This window comes from Hypanus sabinus, chromosome 9 (genome assembly GCF_030144855.1).
Source record: "Hypanus sabinus isolate sHypSab1 chromosome 9, sHypSab1.hap1, whole genome shotgun sequence".
Taxonomy (NCBI): Eukaryota; Metazoa; Chordata; class Chondrichthyes; order Myliobatiformes; family Dasyatidae; genus Hypanus; species Hypanus sabinus.
In genome coordinates, this window is record NC_082714.1 from 167,235,936 (window position 1) to 167,252,350 (window position 16,415).

The window sequence follows — 16,415 nt, forward strand, 5'->3', positions numbered from 1 at the left end:
CCTCACCTTAACCCCAACCCCTTGTTCCCCCTCAGCTTAACCCCAACCCCTTGTTCCTCTCCCTCACCTTAACCACAGCCCCTTGTTCCTCTCCCTCACCTTAACCCCAACCCCTTGTTCCCCCTCACCTTAACCCCAACCCCTTGTTCCTCTCCCTCACCTTAACCCCAACCCCTTGTTCCCCCCACCTTAACCCCAACCCCTTGTTCCTCTCCCTCACCTTAACCCCAACCCCTTGTTCCTCTCCCTCACCTTAACCACAACCCCTTGTTCCCCCTCACCTTAACCCCAACCCCTTGTTCCCCCACCTTAACCCCAACCCCTTGTTCCCCCACCTTAACCCCAACCCCTTGTTCCTCTCCCTCACCTTAACCACAACCCCTTGTTCCCCCCACCTTAACCCCAACCCCTTGTTCCTCTCCCTCACCTTAACCCCAACCCCTTGTTCCCCCCTCCTTAACCACAACCCCTTGTTCCTCTCCCTCACCTTAACCCCAACCCCTTGTTACCCCACCTTAACCACAACCCCTTGTTTCCCCTCACCTTAACCACAACCCCTTGTTCCCCCACCTCAACCACAACCCCTTGTTTCCCCTCACCTTAACCCCAACCCCTTGTTCCCCCACCTTAACCACAACCCCTTGTTCCCCCACCTTAACCACAACCCCTTGTTCCCCCACCTTAACCCCAACCCCTTGTTTCCCCTCACCTTAACCACAACCCCTTGTTCCCCCACCTTAACCACAACCCCTTGTTCCCCCACCTTAACCACAACCCCTTGTTTCCCCTCACCTTAACCCCAACCCCTTGTTCCCCCACCTTAACCACAACCCCTTGTTCCCCCACCTTAACCACAACCCCTTGTTCCCCCACCTTAACCCCAACCCCTTGTTTCCCCTCACCTTAACCACAACCCCTTGTTCCCCCACCTTAACCACAACCCCTTGTTCCCCCACCTTAACCACAACCCCTTGTTTCCCCTCACCTTAACCCCAACCCCTTGTTCCCCCACCTTAACCACAACCCCTTGTTCCCCCACCTTAACCACAACCCCTTGTTCCCCCACCTTAACCCCAACCCTTTGTTTCCCCTCACCTTAACCACAACCCCTTGTTCCCCCACCTTAACCACAACCCCTTGTTCCCCCCCACCTTAACCCCAACCCCTTGTTCCTCTCACTCACCTTAAACCCAACCCCTTGTTACCCCACCTTAACCCCAACCCCTTGTTTCCCCTCACCTTAACCACAACCCCTTGTTCCCCCACCTTAACCACAACCCCTTGTTCCCCCCCACCTTAACCACAACCCCTTGTTCCTCTCCCTCACCTTAACCCCAACCCCTTGTTCTCCCCCACCTTAACCACAACCCCTTGTTCTCCCTCACCTTAACCACAACCCCTTGTTCCCCCCCACCTTAACCCCAACCCCTTGTTCCCCCTCAGCTTAACCCCAACCCCTTGTTCCTCTCCCTCACCTTAACCACAACCCCTTGTTCCCCCCCACCTTAACCCCAACCCCTTGTTCCCCCTCAGCTTAACCCCAACCCCTTGTTCCTCTCCCTCACCTTAACCACAACCCCTTGTTCCTCTCCCTCACCTTAACCACAACCCCTTGTTCCCCCCCACCTTAACCCCAACCCCTTGTTCCCCCCACCTTAACCACAACCCCTTGTTCCCCCTCAGCTTAACCCCAACCCCTTGTTCCTCTCCCTCACCTTAACCACAACCCCTTGTTCCTCTCCCTCACCTTAACCACAACCCCTTGTTCCCCCCCACCTTAACCACAACCCCTTGTTCCCCCTCAGCTTAACCCCAACCGCTTGTTCCTCTCCCTCACCTTAACCCCAACCCCTTGTTCCCCCCCACCTTAACCACAACCCCTTGTTCCTCTCCCTCACCTTAACCCCAACCCCTTGTTCCTCCTCACCTTAACCCCAACCCCTTGTTCCCCACCTTAACCACAACCCCTTGATCTCCCTCACCTTAACCCCAACCCCTTGTTCCCCCTCACCTTAACCCCAACCCCTTGTTCCTCTCCCTCACCTTAACCCCAACCCCTTGTTCCTCTCCCTCACCTTAAACCCAACCCCTTGTTCCCCCTCACCTTAACCACAACCCCTTGATCTCCCTCACCTTAACCCCAACCCCTTGTTCCTCTCCCTCACCTTAAACCCAACCCCTTGTTACCCTCACCTTAACCCCAACCCCTTGTTCCCCCTCACCTTAACCACAACCCCTTGTTCTCCCTCACCTTAACCCCAACCCCTTGTTCCCCCTCACCTTAACCCCAACCCCTTGTTCCTCTCCCTCACCTTAACCACAACCCCTTGTTCCTCCTCACCTTAACCACAACCCCTTGTTCCTCCTCACCTTAACCCCAACCCATCGTTCCCCCCAACCTTAACCCCAACCCCTTGTTCCTCTCCCTCACCTTAACCACAACCCCTTGTTCCTCCTCAACTTAACCACAACCCCTTGTTCCCCCCACCTTAACAACCCCTTGTTCCCCCTCACCTTAAACCCAACCCCTTGTTCCCCCCACCTTAACCCCAACCCCTTGTTCCTCTCCCTCACCTTAACCCCAACCCCTTGTTCCTCTCCCTCACCTTAACCACAACCCCTTGTTCCTCTCCCTCACCTTAACCACAACCCCTTGTTCCCCCCCACCTTAACCACAACCCCTTGTTCCTCTCCCTCACCTTAACCACAACCCCTTGTTCCTCCTCACCTTAACCCCAACCCCTTGTTCCTCCCTCACCTTAACCCCAACCCCTTGTTCCTCCCTCACCTTAACCCCAACCCCTTGTTCCCCCACCTTAACCACAAACGCTTGTTCCTCCCTCACCTTAACCCCAACCCCTTGTTCCTCTCCCTCACCTTAACCCCAACCCCTTGTTCCTCTCCCTCACCTTAACCCCAACCCATCGTTCCCCCTCACCTTAACCACAACCCCTTGTTCCTCTCCCTCACCTTAACCACAACCCCTTGTTCCTCTCCCTCACCTTAACCACAACCCCTTGTTCCCCCCCACCTTAACCACAACCCCTTGTTCCTCTCCCTCACCTTAACCCCAACCCCTTGTTCCTCCTCACCTTAACCCCAACCCCTTGTTCCTCCCTCACCTTAACCCCAACCCCTTGTTCCTCCCTCACCTTAACCCCAACCCTTTGTTCCCCCACCTTAACCACAAACGCTTGTTCCTCCCTCACCTTAACCCCAACCCCTTGTTCCTCTCCCTCACCTTAACCCCAACCCCTTGTTCCTCTCCCTCACCTTAACCCCAACCCATCGTTCCCCCTCACCTTAACCACAACCCCTTGTTCCTCTCCCTCACCTTAACCCCAACCCCTTGTTCTCCCTCACCTTAACCACAACCCCTTGTTCCCCCCCACCTTAACCACAACCCCTTGTTCCTCTCCCTCACCTTAACCCCAGCCCCTTGTTCCTCTCCCTCACCTTAACCACATCCCCTTGTTCCCCCCACCTTAACCCCAGCCCCTTGTTCCTCTCCCTCACCTTAACCACAACCCCTTGTTCCTCTCCCTCACCTTAACCCCAACCCCTTGTTCCCCCTCAGCTTAACCCCAACCCCTTGTTCCTCTCCCTCACCTTAACCACAACCCCTTGTTCCTCTCCCTCACCTTAACCACAACCCCTTGTACCTCCTCACCTTAACCACAACCCCTTGTTCCTCTCCCTCACCTTAACCCCAACCCCTTGTTCCTCTCCCTCACACTAACCACAACCCCTTGTTCCTCTCCCTCACCTTAACCACAACCCCTTGTTCCCCCTCACCTTAACCATAACCCCTTGTTCCTCTCCCTCACACTAACCACAACCCCTTGTTCCCCCCACCTTAACCACAACCCCTTGTTCCTCTCCCTCACACTAACCACAACCCCTTGTTCCTCTCCCTCACCTTAACCACAACCCCTTGTTCCTCTCCCTCACCTTAACCACAACCCCTTGTTCCTCTCCCTCACACTAACCACAACCCCTTGTTCCTCTCCCTCACCTTAACCACAACCCCTTGTTCCTCCTCACCTTAACCACAACCCCTTGTTCCTCTCCCTCACCTTAACCACAACTCCTTGTTCCTCTCCCTCACCTTAACCACAACCCCTTGTTCCCCCTCACCTTAACCCCAGCCCCTTGTTCCCCCTCACCTTAACCACAACCCCTTGTTCCTCTCCCTCACCTTAACCCCAGCCCCTTGTTCCTCCCTCACTTTAACCCCAGCCCCTTGTTCCTCTCCCTCAGCTTACCCCTAACACCTTAAGTCTTTGCCTCTGGTGTTAGATACCCCTTCTACAAGAATCAGTTTTTGCATGTCTGCCTTGTAAGTAATATATCTTGCATGCCTCTTGTAAGTAATCTCTGTTATGCCACCTCTCGTCTTCCTTGACAGTATGGAAACTAATTCCAGCCTATGCATTTTCTACTACAATCCCTCTGGTTCATCAAGTGTGCCTGGAAAAAGCAGCAGCAATAAACAAGTAGTCATAGTCCAGTTAGTCTAACCAATTGTCTGGGAAATTATGGGACGTTTGGAAAGTTATTGATCAGAGATAGTCAGTATGGGTTTAACAATGGGATATCGGGTTTAACTAATGTACTGTATTGATGAAGGCAGGCAGTTAACCTGGTCAACCATTCTTGTTAGCTATCCCACCCAACTCTATTAGCATTGTCACTACACTGCAGTGTAAACACTTTTTATAATGCTGTTTACTTTGTAAATAGATTATGGTATTTACGCATGTTTTATTCCATATCTGTACTTCAAATTCTAACTTTATTTTCATAATTGTTGCTGTTTGTTTCCTGCCCTGCCAACACGCCACAGCAAATTGCCAATACATGTAAGGGTATGTGGTGAATAAAGATGATTGTTGATGTGGTTACATGGAGTTCATAGGGGACGGGGACTTTTATAAGGTCCCATGTCGAAGGCTAGTCTGAAAGGATCAATCCCCTGAGATCCAAGGGAGGTGGCAAATGAGCTGAGTGGGAGGAGGTGGAGGGTGATGGGCGAGGGCTGGTTTGTGACTGAGAGCATGTGGTCAGCTGTACCACTGATATCAGTGCTGGCAATTTTGCTATTTGTGTGTTGGCAAGTTTGTTTTTAACCCGGAGTGGTTGGTGCCTGGAATACACTGCCAAGGGCGGTGGTGAGAGGACAGAGTGATGTGAGTGTGCAGAGAATGGTGGGATGTGGTCCATGCACAGGCAGAAGGCATCGGTTTCCGTAATTGTTTGTCACAAAGGGCCTATTCCTGTGTGTGTTCTTTATATGTTATGTAAGTTATGATTAGTAAGATTGCAGATGACACAAAAACTGGCATTGTTGTTAGGAGAGCTTAAGGCTGCAGAAAATTGATTAGTTGGTGAGATGGGCAGTGGAATTTAACTCTGATCAGTGTGAGATGATGTACTTTGAGAAGACTTATAAAAGCTGGACATGCACCATAAAGGGCAGGGCCCTAAGGAGTATTGAGGAACATGGTGTAAAAGGGCAAATGTCACTGAAGTTGGCAGCACAGGTGGACAGGGTGCTGAGGAAGGCAATGCTCACAAAATGCTGGAGGAACAGCAGGCCAGGCAGCATCTATGGAGAAAAGTACAGTCGATGCTTCAGGCCGAAACCCTTCATCAGGACTGGAGGAAACAAGCTGAGGGGAGAGAGAAACACAAGGTGATCAGTGAAACCAGGAAGGGGTGAAGTAAAGAGCTGGGAAGTTGATCAGTAGAAGATACAGGCCTGGAGAAGAGGGAATCTGATAGGAGAGGACAGAAAGCCATGGAAGAAAGGAAAGGGGCAAGATGCAATGGGCAGGCAAGGAGATAAGGTGACAGCGGGAAAAGGGAGGTGGGTGCGTCACTGGAAGTTTGAGAAATCAATGTTCATGCCATCAGGTTGGAGGTTACCCAGACGGAATATAAGGTGTTAGAAACATAGAAAACCTACAGCACAATGCAGGCCCTTTGGCCCACAGTACTATGCTGAACATGTACTTACTTTAGAAATTACCTAGGATTATCTACAGCCCTCTATTTTTTTCTAAGCTCTATGTACCTATCCAAGAGTCTCTTAACAGATCCTATTGTATCTGCCTCCACCACCATCGCTGGCAGTCCATTCTACACACCCACCTCTCTCTGCATAAAAAACCTCCTCTGTACCTACTTCCAAGCGCCTTAAAACTATATCCCCCTTGTGGCAGCCATTTCAGCCCAGGGAAAAAGCCTCTGACTATCCACACAATCAATGCCTCTCATCGTCTTATACACCTCTATCAGGTCACCTCTCATCCTCCGTCACTCCAAGGAGAAAAGGCCAAATTCACTCAACCCAGGCGTTTTCCTCCAACCTGAGTGCGGTCTCATTGCAGCAGTAGAGGAAGCCGTGGATGGACATGTCGAAATGGGATTTTCAGCATCTGCAGATTTTCTCTTTTTGGTGAGAAAGGCAAGTGCTTTTCCATTATTCACCAGGCTATAGAATACAAGAGCATGGAGCCTCGGCCGGAGTTCTGCTCACCACCCTGTTGGAGGAATGAGACAGCAATGGAGAAGGTGCAGAGGAAATGCACCAGGATGCTCTGTTCATTTAGGAGGAGAAACCTGGGCTGGGGTTCTTCCGGGGAGCAAGTCTCCCCCGTGACTGAGATGTCTGAAACCTGAGCTTCAAGGAAGAATATTCTCCTGGGGTCTGGAATCTGGAACACATACCCGAGAGGACTACAGGCCAAGTACAGAGAGGTCCCTGCTGATCTGAGGGGCAGTCTCCATGCAGAATGAGTTGATTATATGCTTGCTGATCTGTGTTAACATGCTGAAGCACCAGGCAACCAAGTAATGAGTAAGAATGTTACCCCTCCCTTTTCCCAGTAACTACGAACCCAATGAGGGCAGTGGTGTCAACAGCTGTTCTAGGATTATATTCTGTGCCAGAGTTGAATTAGCCACTTTGTTCAATTGCCAGAATCCATTCACAAGAGCCAGGACTCCAGTGGGGTTCCCCTGGGATAACGTCCAGTGGCAACACCCCGAGTGAGACCCCTGCCAGTCCAAATGTCCTGGAAAATGTGGCCGAGGAGAAACTGGGATCGAGATCCAGAGGTACCGGGGGAGGGGTATCACACCATGTGAGGGGAAGTACTGGGGAGTATCCCACTGTGAGAGGGGAGGTGACCGGGGGGGGGGGGGGGTATCACACCCTGCGAGGGGAGGTGACCGGGGGGGTAAATCACACCGTGCGATGGGAGGTGACCGGGGGGGTATCACACCGTAAGAAGGGTGGTGCCGGGGAGGTATCACACCGTGCGAGGGGAGGTGACCAGGGGGGTATCACACCGTAAGAAGGGTGGTGCCGGGGAGGTATCACACCGTGCGAGGGGAGGTGACCAGGGGAGTATCACACCGTAAGAAGGGTGGTGCCGGGGAGGTATCACACCGTGCGAGGGGAGGTGACCAGGGGGGTATCACACCGTAAGAAGGGTGGTGCCGGGGGGTATCACACCGTGCGAGGGGAGTTGACCAGGGGAGTATCACACTGTATGAAGGGTGGTGCCGGGGGGTATCACACTGTGCGAGGGGAGGTGACCCGGGGGGGTATCACACCGTAAGAAGGGTGGTGCCGGGGGGTATCACACTGTGCGAGGGGAGGTGACCGGGGGGGTATCACACCGTAAGAAGGGTGGTGCCGGGGGGTATCACACTGTGCGAGGGGAGGTGACCGGGGGGGGTATCACACCGTGCGAGGGGAGGTGACCGGGGGGGTATCACACTGTGCGAGGGGAGGTGACCAGGGGAGTATCACACCGTAAGAAGGGTGGTGCCGGGGGGTATCACACTGTGCGAGGGGAGTTGACCAGGGGAGTATCACACCGTAAGAAGGGTGGTGCCGGGGGGTATCACACTGTGCGAGGGGAGGTGACCGGGGGGGTATCACACCGTAAGAAGGGTGGTGCCGGGGGGTATCACACTGTGCGAGGGGAGGTACCGAGGGAGTAACACACCGTGCGAGGGGAGGTGACCCGGGTGGAGGTATCACACCGTACGAGGGGAGGTGACCGGTGGGTATCACACCTTGCGAGGGGAGGTACCGAGGGAGTAACACACCGTGCGAGGGGAGGTGATCCGGGGGGGGGGGTATCACACCGTGCGAAGGTAGGTGACCCGGGGGGGGGGGGGGGGGGGGAGTATCACACCGTGCGAGGGGAGGTGACCCGGGAGGAGGTATCACCCCGTGCGAGGGGAGGTGACCCGGGGGGGGAGTATCACACCGTGCGAGGGGAGGTGACCCGGGGGGGGAGTATCACCCCGTGCGAGGGGAGGTGACCCGGGGGGGGAGTATCACCCCGTGCGAGGGGAGGTGACCCGGGTGGGGGTATCACACCGTACGAGGGGAGGTGACCGGGGGGGGGTATCACACCGTAAGAAGGGTGGTGCCGGGGTGGGGGGGGGGGCGATCACACCATATGAAGAAAGTTGCCGGGGAGGGTATCACACCATGCGAGGGGATGCGTTGGGGGTTATCACACCGTGCGAGGGGAGGTGACCGGGGAGCATCACACTGTGCGAGGGTTATCACACCGTGCGAGGGGAGGTGACCTGGGGGGGTTATCACATCGTGCGAGCGGAGGTGTCGGGGGTATCATACCATGCGAGGGGAGGTGACCGGGGGGGTGGGGGGGGGAGGTTATCACAGCGTGCGAAGGGAGTTGACCGGGGGGGGTGGGATCACACCGTGTGAGGGGAGGTGACTGGGGAGTATCACACCGTGCGAGGGTTATCCCACCGTGCGAGGGGAGGTGATCTGGGGGGGTATCACATCATGCGAGCGGAGGTGTCGGGGGTATCATACCATGCGAGGGGAGGTGACCGGGGGGGGGGGGTAAATCACACCGTGCGATGGGAGGTGACCGGGGGGTATCACACCTTGCGAGGGGAGGTACCTAGGGAGTAACACACCGTGCGAGGGGAGGTGATCCGGGGGGGGGTATCACACCGTGCGAGGGGAGGTGACCTGGGTGGGGGTATCACACCGTACGAGGGGAGGTGACCGGGGGGGTATCACACTGTATGAAGGGAGGTGACCAGGGGGGTATCACACCGTAAGAAGGGTGGTGCCGGGGTGGGGGGGGGAGCGATCACACCATATGAAGAAAGTTGCCTGGGAGGGTATCACACCATGCGAGGGGATGTGTTGGGGGTTATCACACTGTGCGAGGGGAGGTACCGAGGGAGTATCACACCGTGCGAGGGGAGGTGACCCGGGGGGGGTATCACACCGTGCGAGGAGAGGTGACCGGGGAGTATCACACTGTGCGAGGGGAGGTGACCCGGGGGGGTATCACACCGTGCGAGGAGAGGTGACCGGGGAGTATCACACTGTGCGAGGGGAGGTGACCCGGGGGGGGTATCACACCGTGCGAGGGGAGGTGACTGGGGAGTATCACACCGTGCGAGGGTTATCCCACCATGCGAGGGGAGGTGATCTGGGGGGGTATCACATCATGCGAGCGGAGGTGTTGGGGGTATCATACCATGCGAGAGGAGGTGACCGGGGGGGGGGGGGTAAATCACACCGTGCGATGGGAGGTGACCGGTGGGTATCACACCTTGCGAGGGGAGGTACCGAGGGAGTAAAACACCGTGCGAGGGGAGGTGATCCGGGGGGGGGGGTATCACACCGTGCGAGGGGAGGTGACCCGGGGGGGGGGGGGGGGGGAGTATCACACCGTGCGAGGGGAGGTGACCCGGGAGGAGGTATCACCCCGTGCGAGGGGAGGTGACCCGGGTGGGGGTATCACACCGTACGAGGGGAGGTGACCGGGGGGGTATCACACTGTATGAAGGGAGGTGACCAGGGGGGTATCACACCGTAAGAAGGGTGGTGCCGGGGTGGGGGGGGGGGGGGCGATCACACCATATGAAGAAAGTTGCCGGGGAGGGTATCACACCATGCGAGGGGATGCGTTGGGGGTTATCACACCGTGCGAGGGGAGGGTACCGAGGGAGTATCACACCGTGCGAGGGGAGGTGTCGGGGGGGGGGGGGTTATCACACCGTGCGAGGGGAGGTCGGGGGGTATCCCACCCTGCGAGGAGAGGTGCCGGGGGGTATCCCATCCTGTGAGGGGAGGTGCCAGGGGGGTATCACACCGTGCGAGGCGAGGTACTGAAGTTGGGTCAGAAACTGACTGTGATACCCTCCACCCCCATAGCAAGTGGCTCAACTCATTGTCTGCGCCAGTCATCCTGACGGAAAAGGTGCCACTGGAATGCAGGACTTCCTTTTGACACACGCCAGTTCCCCTCACTGGGGAGCCCAAAGCACATACTCACTTCCTTTAAACTTGAATATGTTTATTTCATTGTGAAATACTGAAATTATTGGTGGCCAGGTTGCTGAACAGAAAGTGCTTTGTACAGAAGAGACATCCGGTACCAGACACTCAGACAGCAGCAACAGAACCACCCAGAGAGGAAGAGACAAATAACTTAAAGCCCAGGGTACAAACATCAAACAACGTCTCTGTAATAATAACAACAGACACTGTTCAAAGAAACAGAACAGAACCAGTGCACAGCCTGGTGATAAATCATCAGCAGCAAAATAACACAAAGTCAGGAACTACGGTCATGCAAGGGTATAAGCCAGGACAGTCCAACAGACACTCTCTGACCCAGCCCGACCCAGGACAGTCCAACAGACACTCTCTGACCCAGCCCGACCCAGGACAGTCCAACAGACACTCTCTGACCCAGCCCGACCCAGGACAGTCCAACAGACACTCTCTGACCCAGCCCGACCCAGGACAGTCCAACAGACACTCTCTGACCCAGCCCGACCCAGGACAGTCCAACAGACACTCTCTGACCCAGCCCGACCCAGGACAGTCCAACAGACACTCTCTGACCTGACCCAGGACAGTCCAACAGACACTCTCTGACCCGACCCAGGACAGTCCAACAGACACTCTCTGACCCAGCCCGACCCAGGACAGTCCAACAGACACTCTCTGAACCGACCCAGGACAGTCCAACAGACACTCTCTGACCCAGCCCAACCCAGGACAATCCAACGGACACTCTCTGACCCAGCCCATGGCACAAATGCTGATGGCCAGGTGGTGGGGTCTGTGGAATCCCCTCGGCATTTCCAAGGAGAGGGGAGATGTTGACACGACGTGAATATCAAGCAGCAGGATGTTTGCTAAGGTAGAGGTTTAACCACATCAGTGAACGAATCCTGAGCAGCCCCATCCACATCTGCATCCTCTATGCGAAAGTCCTTGGCAGGGCCAATCGTGGACAGAAGCATTCAGATGTAAATATTGGCACTGTTCAGTACGCCTCTAAACCTGGACAACAGTGACATGGTTGAAGACAGAAAGAAACACAATCCACACAGAGAAGCCAAGTCCCTGCCTGGAAGAAACAAACTCCTGTTGACAGGATGGTGAAGCCAAGGCTGGGACTCCTGAGCCAAGCACCAGGTGAGGCAGCGTCCCAAATATTTGTGTCCATGCAGCAGGAAAGTGAGAGGAGGCTCAGGGCAACGGCACACGCCTTCTCTTACTTGGCCACTCGCCGGAGCCGCTGGAGTTTGCGTCGAAGCTGCTGCTGCTTCCTGTGCAGTCGGTTTCTATCAGCTTGCAGCCTGAGCTGCTCCCTCTGCAACTGCCCAATGAGTTCCGTGGCCTTCTGCAGGATCACCACCTTGGAAGCTTTGCTGTTGGTGGACAGATCGGGCATTTGGTCCCGAAGAGCCAGCAGGCAACGCTTCAACTCGTTCCTCCGTTGCCTCTCCAGAACATTGTGTGTCCTCCGACGCTCCTCTTCCTCGATGTCCAGTCCCCGGGGCCTGAAGCTCGAGCCAATGGTCTTGGCCGAGTGTAGGCAGCCGTCTGCTCTGGCCCGTTTTGGCAGGGGTGACGGAGCAGCATAGTTGTGTTGCTGATGGACGTCCAGGGCACAGTGCCTGACCAGGGACAGAGTCCGTGAGCAGGTCCCAGTAGTCACTTCATTGCAGGCGACACCTTGCTCTGCTAGAGACAGCTTCTCAACATTGACCACATCGACCTCCTCATCTGCAAAGCACAGAAACAGGTCAGTGTGAGCACCTCCAGGAGCTGTTCAAAGCTGAAATAGTAACAACCGCAACTAGCCATCCACATCCTCAGAATGGCCCTTCTTCAGTGTCTCTGACGTGATCTAGTGACGGGATTAAGCCCTCTCCTCGTCTGAAAGAGTGAGGGGTTTGGTGGGAAACCCACTGAACTGAACAATGTTCCTTACTGGTGTCCAGCACCATTCTTCACTGGTGTTTCAGATTCCAGGGATGGGTCAGGATCTCTCCCCTTCCTCTGGGATGGGTCAGGATCTCCCCCCTTCCTCTGGGATGGGTCAGGATCTCTCCCCTTCCTCTGGGATGGGTCAGGATCTCCCCCCTTCCTCTGGGATGGGTCAGGATCTCTCCCCTTCCTCTGGGATGGGTCAGGATCTCTCCCCTTCCTCTGGGATGGGTCAGGATCTCTCCCCTTCCTCTGGGATGGGTCAGGATCTCCCCCCTTCCTCTGGGATGGGTCAGGATCTCCCCCCTTCCTCTGGGATGGGTCAGGATCTCTCCCCTTCCTCTGGGATGGGTCAGGATCTCCCCCCTTCCTCTGGGATGGGTCAGGATCTCTCCCCTTCCTCTGGGATGGGTCAGGATCTCCCCCCTTCCTCTGGGATGGGTCAGGATCTCCCCCCTTCCTCTGGGATGGGTCAGGATCTCTCCCCTTCCTCTGGGATGGGTCAGGATCTCCCCCCTTCCTCTGGGATGGGTCAGGATCTCTCCCCTTCCTCTGGGATGGGTCAGGATCTCCCCCCTTCCTCTGAGATGGGTCAGGATCTCCCCCCTTCCTCTGAGATGGGTCAGGATCTCCCCCCTTCCTCTGAGATGGGTCAGGATCTCCCCCCTTCCTCTGAGATGGGTCAGGATCTCCCCCCTTCCTCTGGGATGGGTCAGGATCTCCCCCCTTCCTCTGGGATGGGTCAGGATCTCCCCCCTTCCTCTGGGATGGGTCAGGATCTCCCCCCTTCCTCTGGGATGGGTCAGGATCTCCCCCCTTCCTCTGGGATGGGTCAGGATCTCTCCCCCTCTGGGATGGGTCAGGATCTCTCCCCTTCCTCTGGGATGGGTCAGGATCTCTCCCCTTCCTCTGGGATGGGTCAGGATCTCTCCCCTTCCTCTGGGATGGGTCAGGATCTCTCCCCTTCCTCTGGGATGGGGGAGTGGGTGAGGTGTCAAATCCAATCCCAACAGAGTTCACTGGCTAAAATGCAGGCAGATTCCTTGAGTTTGCGCAGCAGTGGAACGGTGTTTCCATCTGGAACCCTGCCCCACCCTCAGAGGTGAGAGCAGCCAGTGAAAATCTCCCCAGAACTGCAGCTGGGATACACACACAACCTGCTACAGGGAAACAGGCTGTTCTACTTCACTGCATACCTGAATCAGTTGGGAGCGGCTGAAGGCCCTCACAGGGGAATGGGGCCTCACTGTCTGGCTCCGGGTGCTGTGGTGGGGGGCTGAGTACTGGAGTTTGAAAGATCTGGGCCTCGATGTCTGCCAGCAGGGAGCTGGAGAAGGGCAGGGACTCGGTCAGCCAGTCCAGCTCGGCCTGGGCTAGCAGGCTGCCCCACACTCCATCCTGGGTTACAGACTCCAATTCCCACTGCAGGCCTTGCTCTACAATGTCCTCGTCCTCCAGCAGCAGCTCCGACACCAGCTCCAGCTGGTCTGACTTGGAGGGCAACCTTGACGACTGGCCCTCCTTGGGCGACTGAGGAGGGGTGGGCAGTATCTGCAGCAGTTCCTCACAGTCTTGTGACCAGCCTTCGGCCTCCAACAACGCAGGCAGCAGTTCCTCCAGCACAGATGTGGTTCCTTGAGGCATGGTGACAGGGCGGCTGCAGGGGACAGACAGTGTTAGTCCAGCCTCATTGGAGGGTGAGAGTGGGTTTCAGGAGGGATGAGACCCTCGCGTGTGGGAGTGTTGGTGACGGTGAGAGGGGTCAGAGGAGATGGAGGGGTGGGGGAGTTGCAGGAGGGAAGAGTGAGGGATGAGTCTGAGTGTGGGGGTCAGGGAGGAAGTTTCTCCAGGCGTCCCGAGGGGGTGGGGTCCTGCAATGAGCCTCAGGAAATCTCATTGGCTGGCTGTCTTGGTCAGCAGATAATTGGACTGGAGGAGGCCAATGAGTGGTGGAGGGGAGGGGCTGGGCACATCAGCCGGCCCACCCATCCTGCGCAGAATGACACAGCGGGTCGGGCAGCATCTGTGGAAATAGGACCGGGCTGGGCAGTCCCAGCTCCAGAGCTACACCAGCGGTTTGTCTATGCTTTTTGCTCTGGATTTCCTGATCTCTGTTCCCCGGCGGCGCTCCCTCACACACGGCCGCGGCCGCCGCCCGGGGGTGGGGAAACTGCGCGCAATGCCGGGACCCCGGCCCCACCCGTTCTCCGGTGGAAGCACTTCTAACGCCCCCTCCCGCCCCAGCACTAGTCACTCCCTCCCGTCCGAGGTGGAGACCGATCCCTCACTGACAACCCCACCGGGCGGCCCCGTCCACTCAGCCCATCACTGGGCCAGCATTGCGTCTGGATATGGCAACTGTGGCCCCGCGCACCCGGTCACGGATAGGATTCAGCCGGTGCTCGGGAGGATAGGGGAGGTTACACACTCACCGTCCGTGTCCGCTCTCCGGGGCTCCGCTCCGCTCCCGCTCTTTATTTGCGACTCCGCTCCCGCCAAAAGTGCCCAAACTCCGCCCCGGGGAGGGACCGTCGGAGCCCCGAGTCCTCCTCCCGTCCCACCCGTGGAGAGAGGGAGGCAGGGCTGGCTCCGAAAGAGGGCGGGGACGGGGGGTATTGGCAAAGTGGTGGACCTATTACTTCTGCCAACCCCCCTACCCCCAGGACGGCGAGAATGGAGAACTCGGACCCACTCAGGGCGAGATTTGTGGGTTCGCTCAATGGGAGGCCGCGGAGGGGCGGGAGGGAAGAGGAGAAGGGAAGGGAGCATTAGGAGAAGGAGAGGGGTGACGGGACCAGGTGAGGAGCTGATTCAGACAAACAATCTCCAGCCTGGTAACTGGTACAGAAGCTGTTCCCAACTAAAGTCAGCTTTCAAATTTGTGTCTTAAGTGGCAAAAGTGCATGTGAAGTTGTAAAATAAAAACGTAAATAAATTTGAGGCGAGAACCAACCTCACACAAATCTTTCAGGCATTGTTCCCAGGGTAAGAATGTTAGCATTTTGGGGTTAGTTTCCTGTAGCTAGTGGGAGAACTTTGTCTAAACGGTAGTTTGACCACAGATAAAATTCTCTGTAATAACTTGAAGGTACAAGAGGAAGCAGAGAGGGTCCCGTCGTTATCAAAACCGAAGTGTGAATGTGTTACCTTACTGGTTTAGAATTTCCACCTCACGTTGTAAATTACTGATGGATCTATTTGTCATTGTGATGTGTTCAGGAAACAATTTATTGAAATGCAAGTTAATTTTTTTCAAATTTGACCTTTCGCCTGAAATTGCTCATTGCTGGAGGAGGGACCATTGTCAGTGGGTGCATTAACAATACAGGAAGTTCCTGTGTGTCATTGTGAAAAGAGGTAGGCAGATTGGACAAATCCAGAGGCTGCAGCCATTTATCTGTGGGGATTCCCAGCAGGCCTGATGAGAGCTGAGGTCTCCAGAGCAAGAACACATTGAAAATGGACTGAGCAAGCACCAGCAGTCTGAATTTACACTGCAGTACAAACCAGGCAAGTTATAACAGCGCAATAAGATAGGCCATTCAGCCCATCAGGTCTGCTCTACTATTCAGTCAGCAGTGATTTATTTTCAACACCATTCTCCTGTCATCTCTCCCTAACCCTTAAACCTCATAGTAATCAAGAACCTATCAGCCTTAAATATACCCATATACAACCGCATAACAATTACAGCACGGAAACAGGCCATCTCAGCCCTTCTAGTCCATGCCGAATGCTTAATCTCACCTAGTCCCACCAACCTGCACTCAGCCCATAACCCTCCATTCCTTTTCTGTCCATATACCTATCCAATTTTACTCTAAATGACAATACCAAACCTGCCTCTACCACTTCTACTGGAAGCTCGTTCCACACAGCTACCACTCTCTGAGTAAATAATTCCCCCTCGTGTTACCCCTAACTCTCAACTCATGTCCTCTTGTTTGAATCTCCCCTACTCTCAATGGAAAAAGCCTATCCACGTCAACTCTATCTGTCCCCCTCATAATTTTAAATACCTCTATCAAATCCCCCCTCAACCTTCTACACTCCAAAGAATAAAGACCTAACTTGTTCAATCTTTCCCTGTAACTTAGGTGCTGAAACCCAG

The 16,415-nt window shown here is 55.5% G+C and overlaps 1 protein-coding gene across 2 annotated transcripts; it reads right to left on the reverse strand.

Annotated features, from left to right (window-relative positions):
* Positions 1-10,340: 10,340 nt before the first annotated feature.
* On the reverse strand, positions 10,341-15,490 carry mych (myelocytomatosis oncogene homolog). Of its 2 annotated transcripts, none has more exons than XM_059981089.1 (3): positions 15,452-15,490; positions 13,501-13,961; positions 10,341-12,100 (listed from the first exon to the last, which is right to left on the reverse strand). In XM_059981089.1, the coding sequence occupies exons 2-3, from the start codon at positions 13,946-13,948 to the stop codon at positions 11,586-11,588; spliced, it is 963 nt and encodes a 320-aa protein (XP_059837072.1). In that variant the 5' UTR covers positions 13,949-13,961; positions 15,452-15,490; the 3' UTR covers positions 10,341-11,585. The 2 variants fall into 2 exon arrangements, with proteins under 2 accessions (XP_059837072.1, XP_059837071.1); XM_059981088.1 differs by lacking the exon at positions 15,452-15,490 and adding an exon at positions 14,737-15,413.
* Between the last annotated feature and the right edge of the window lie 925 nt (positions 15,491-16,415).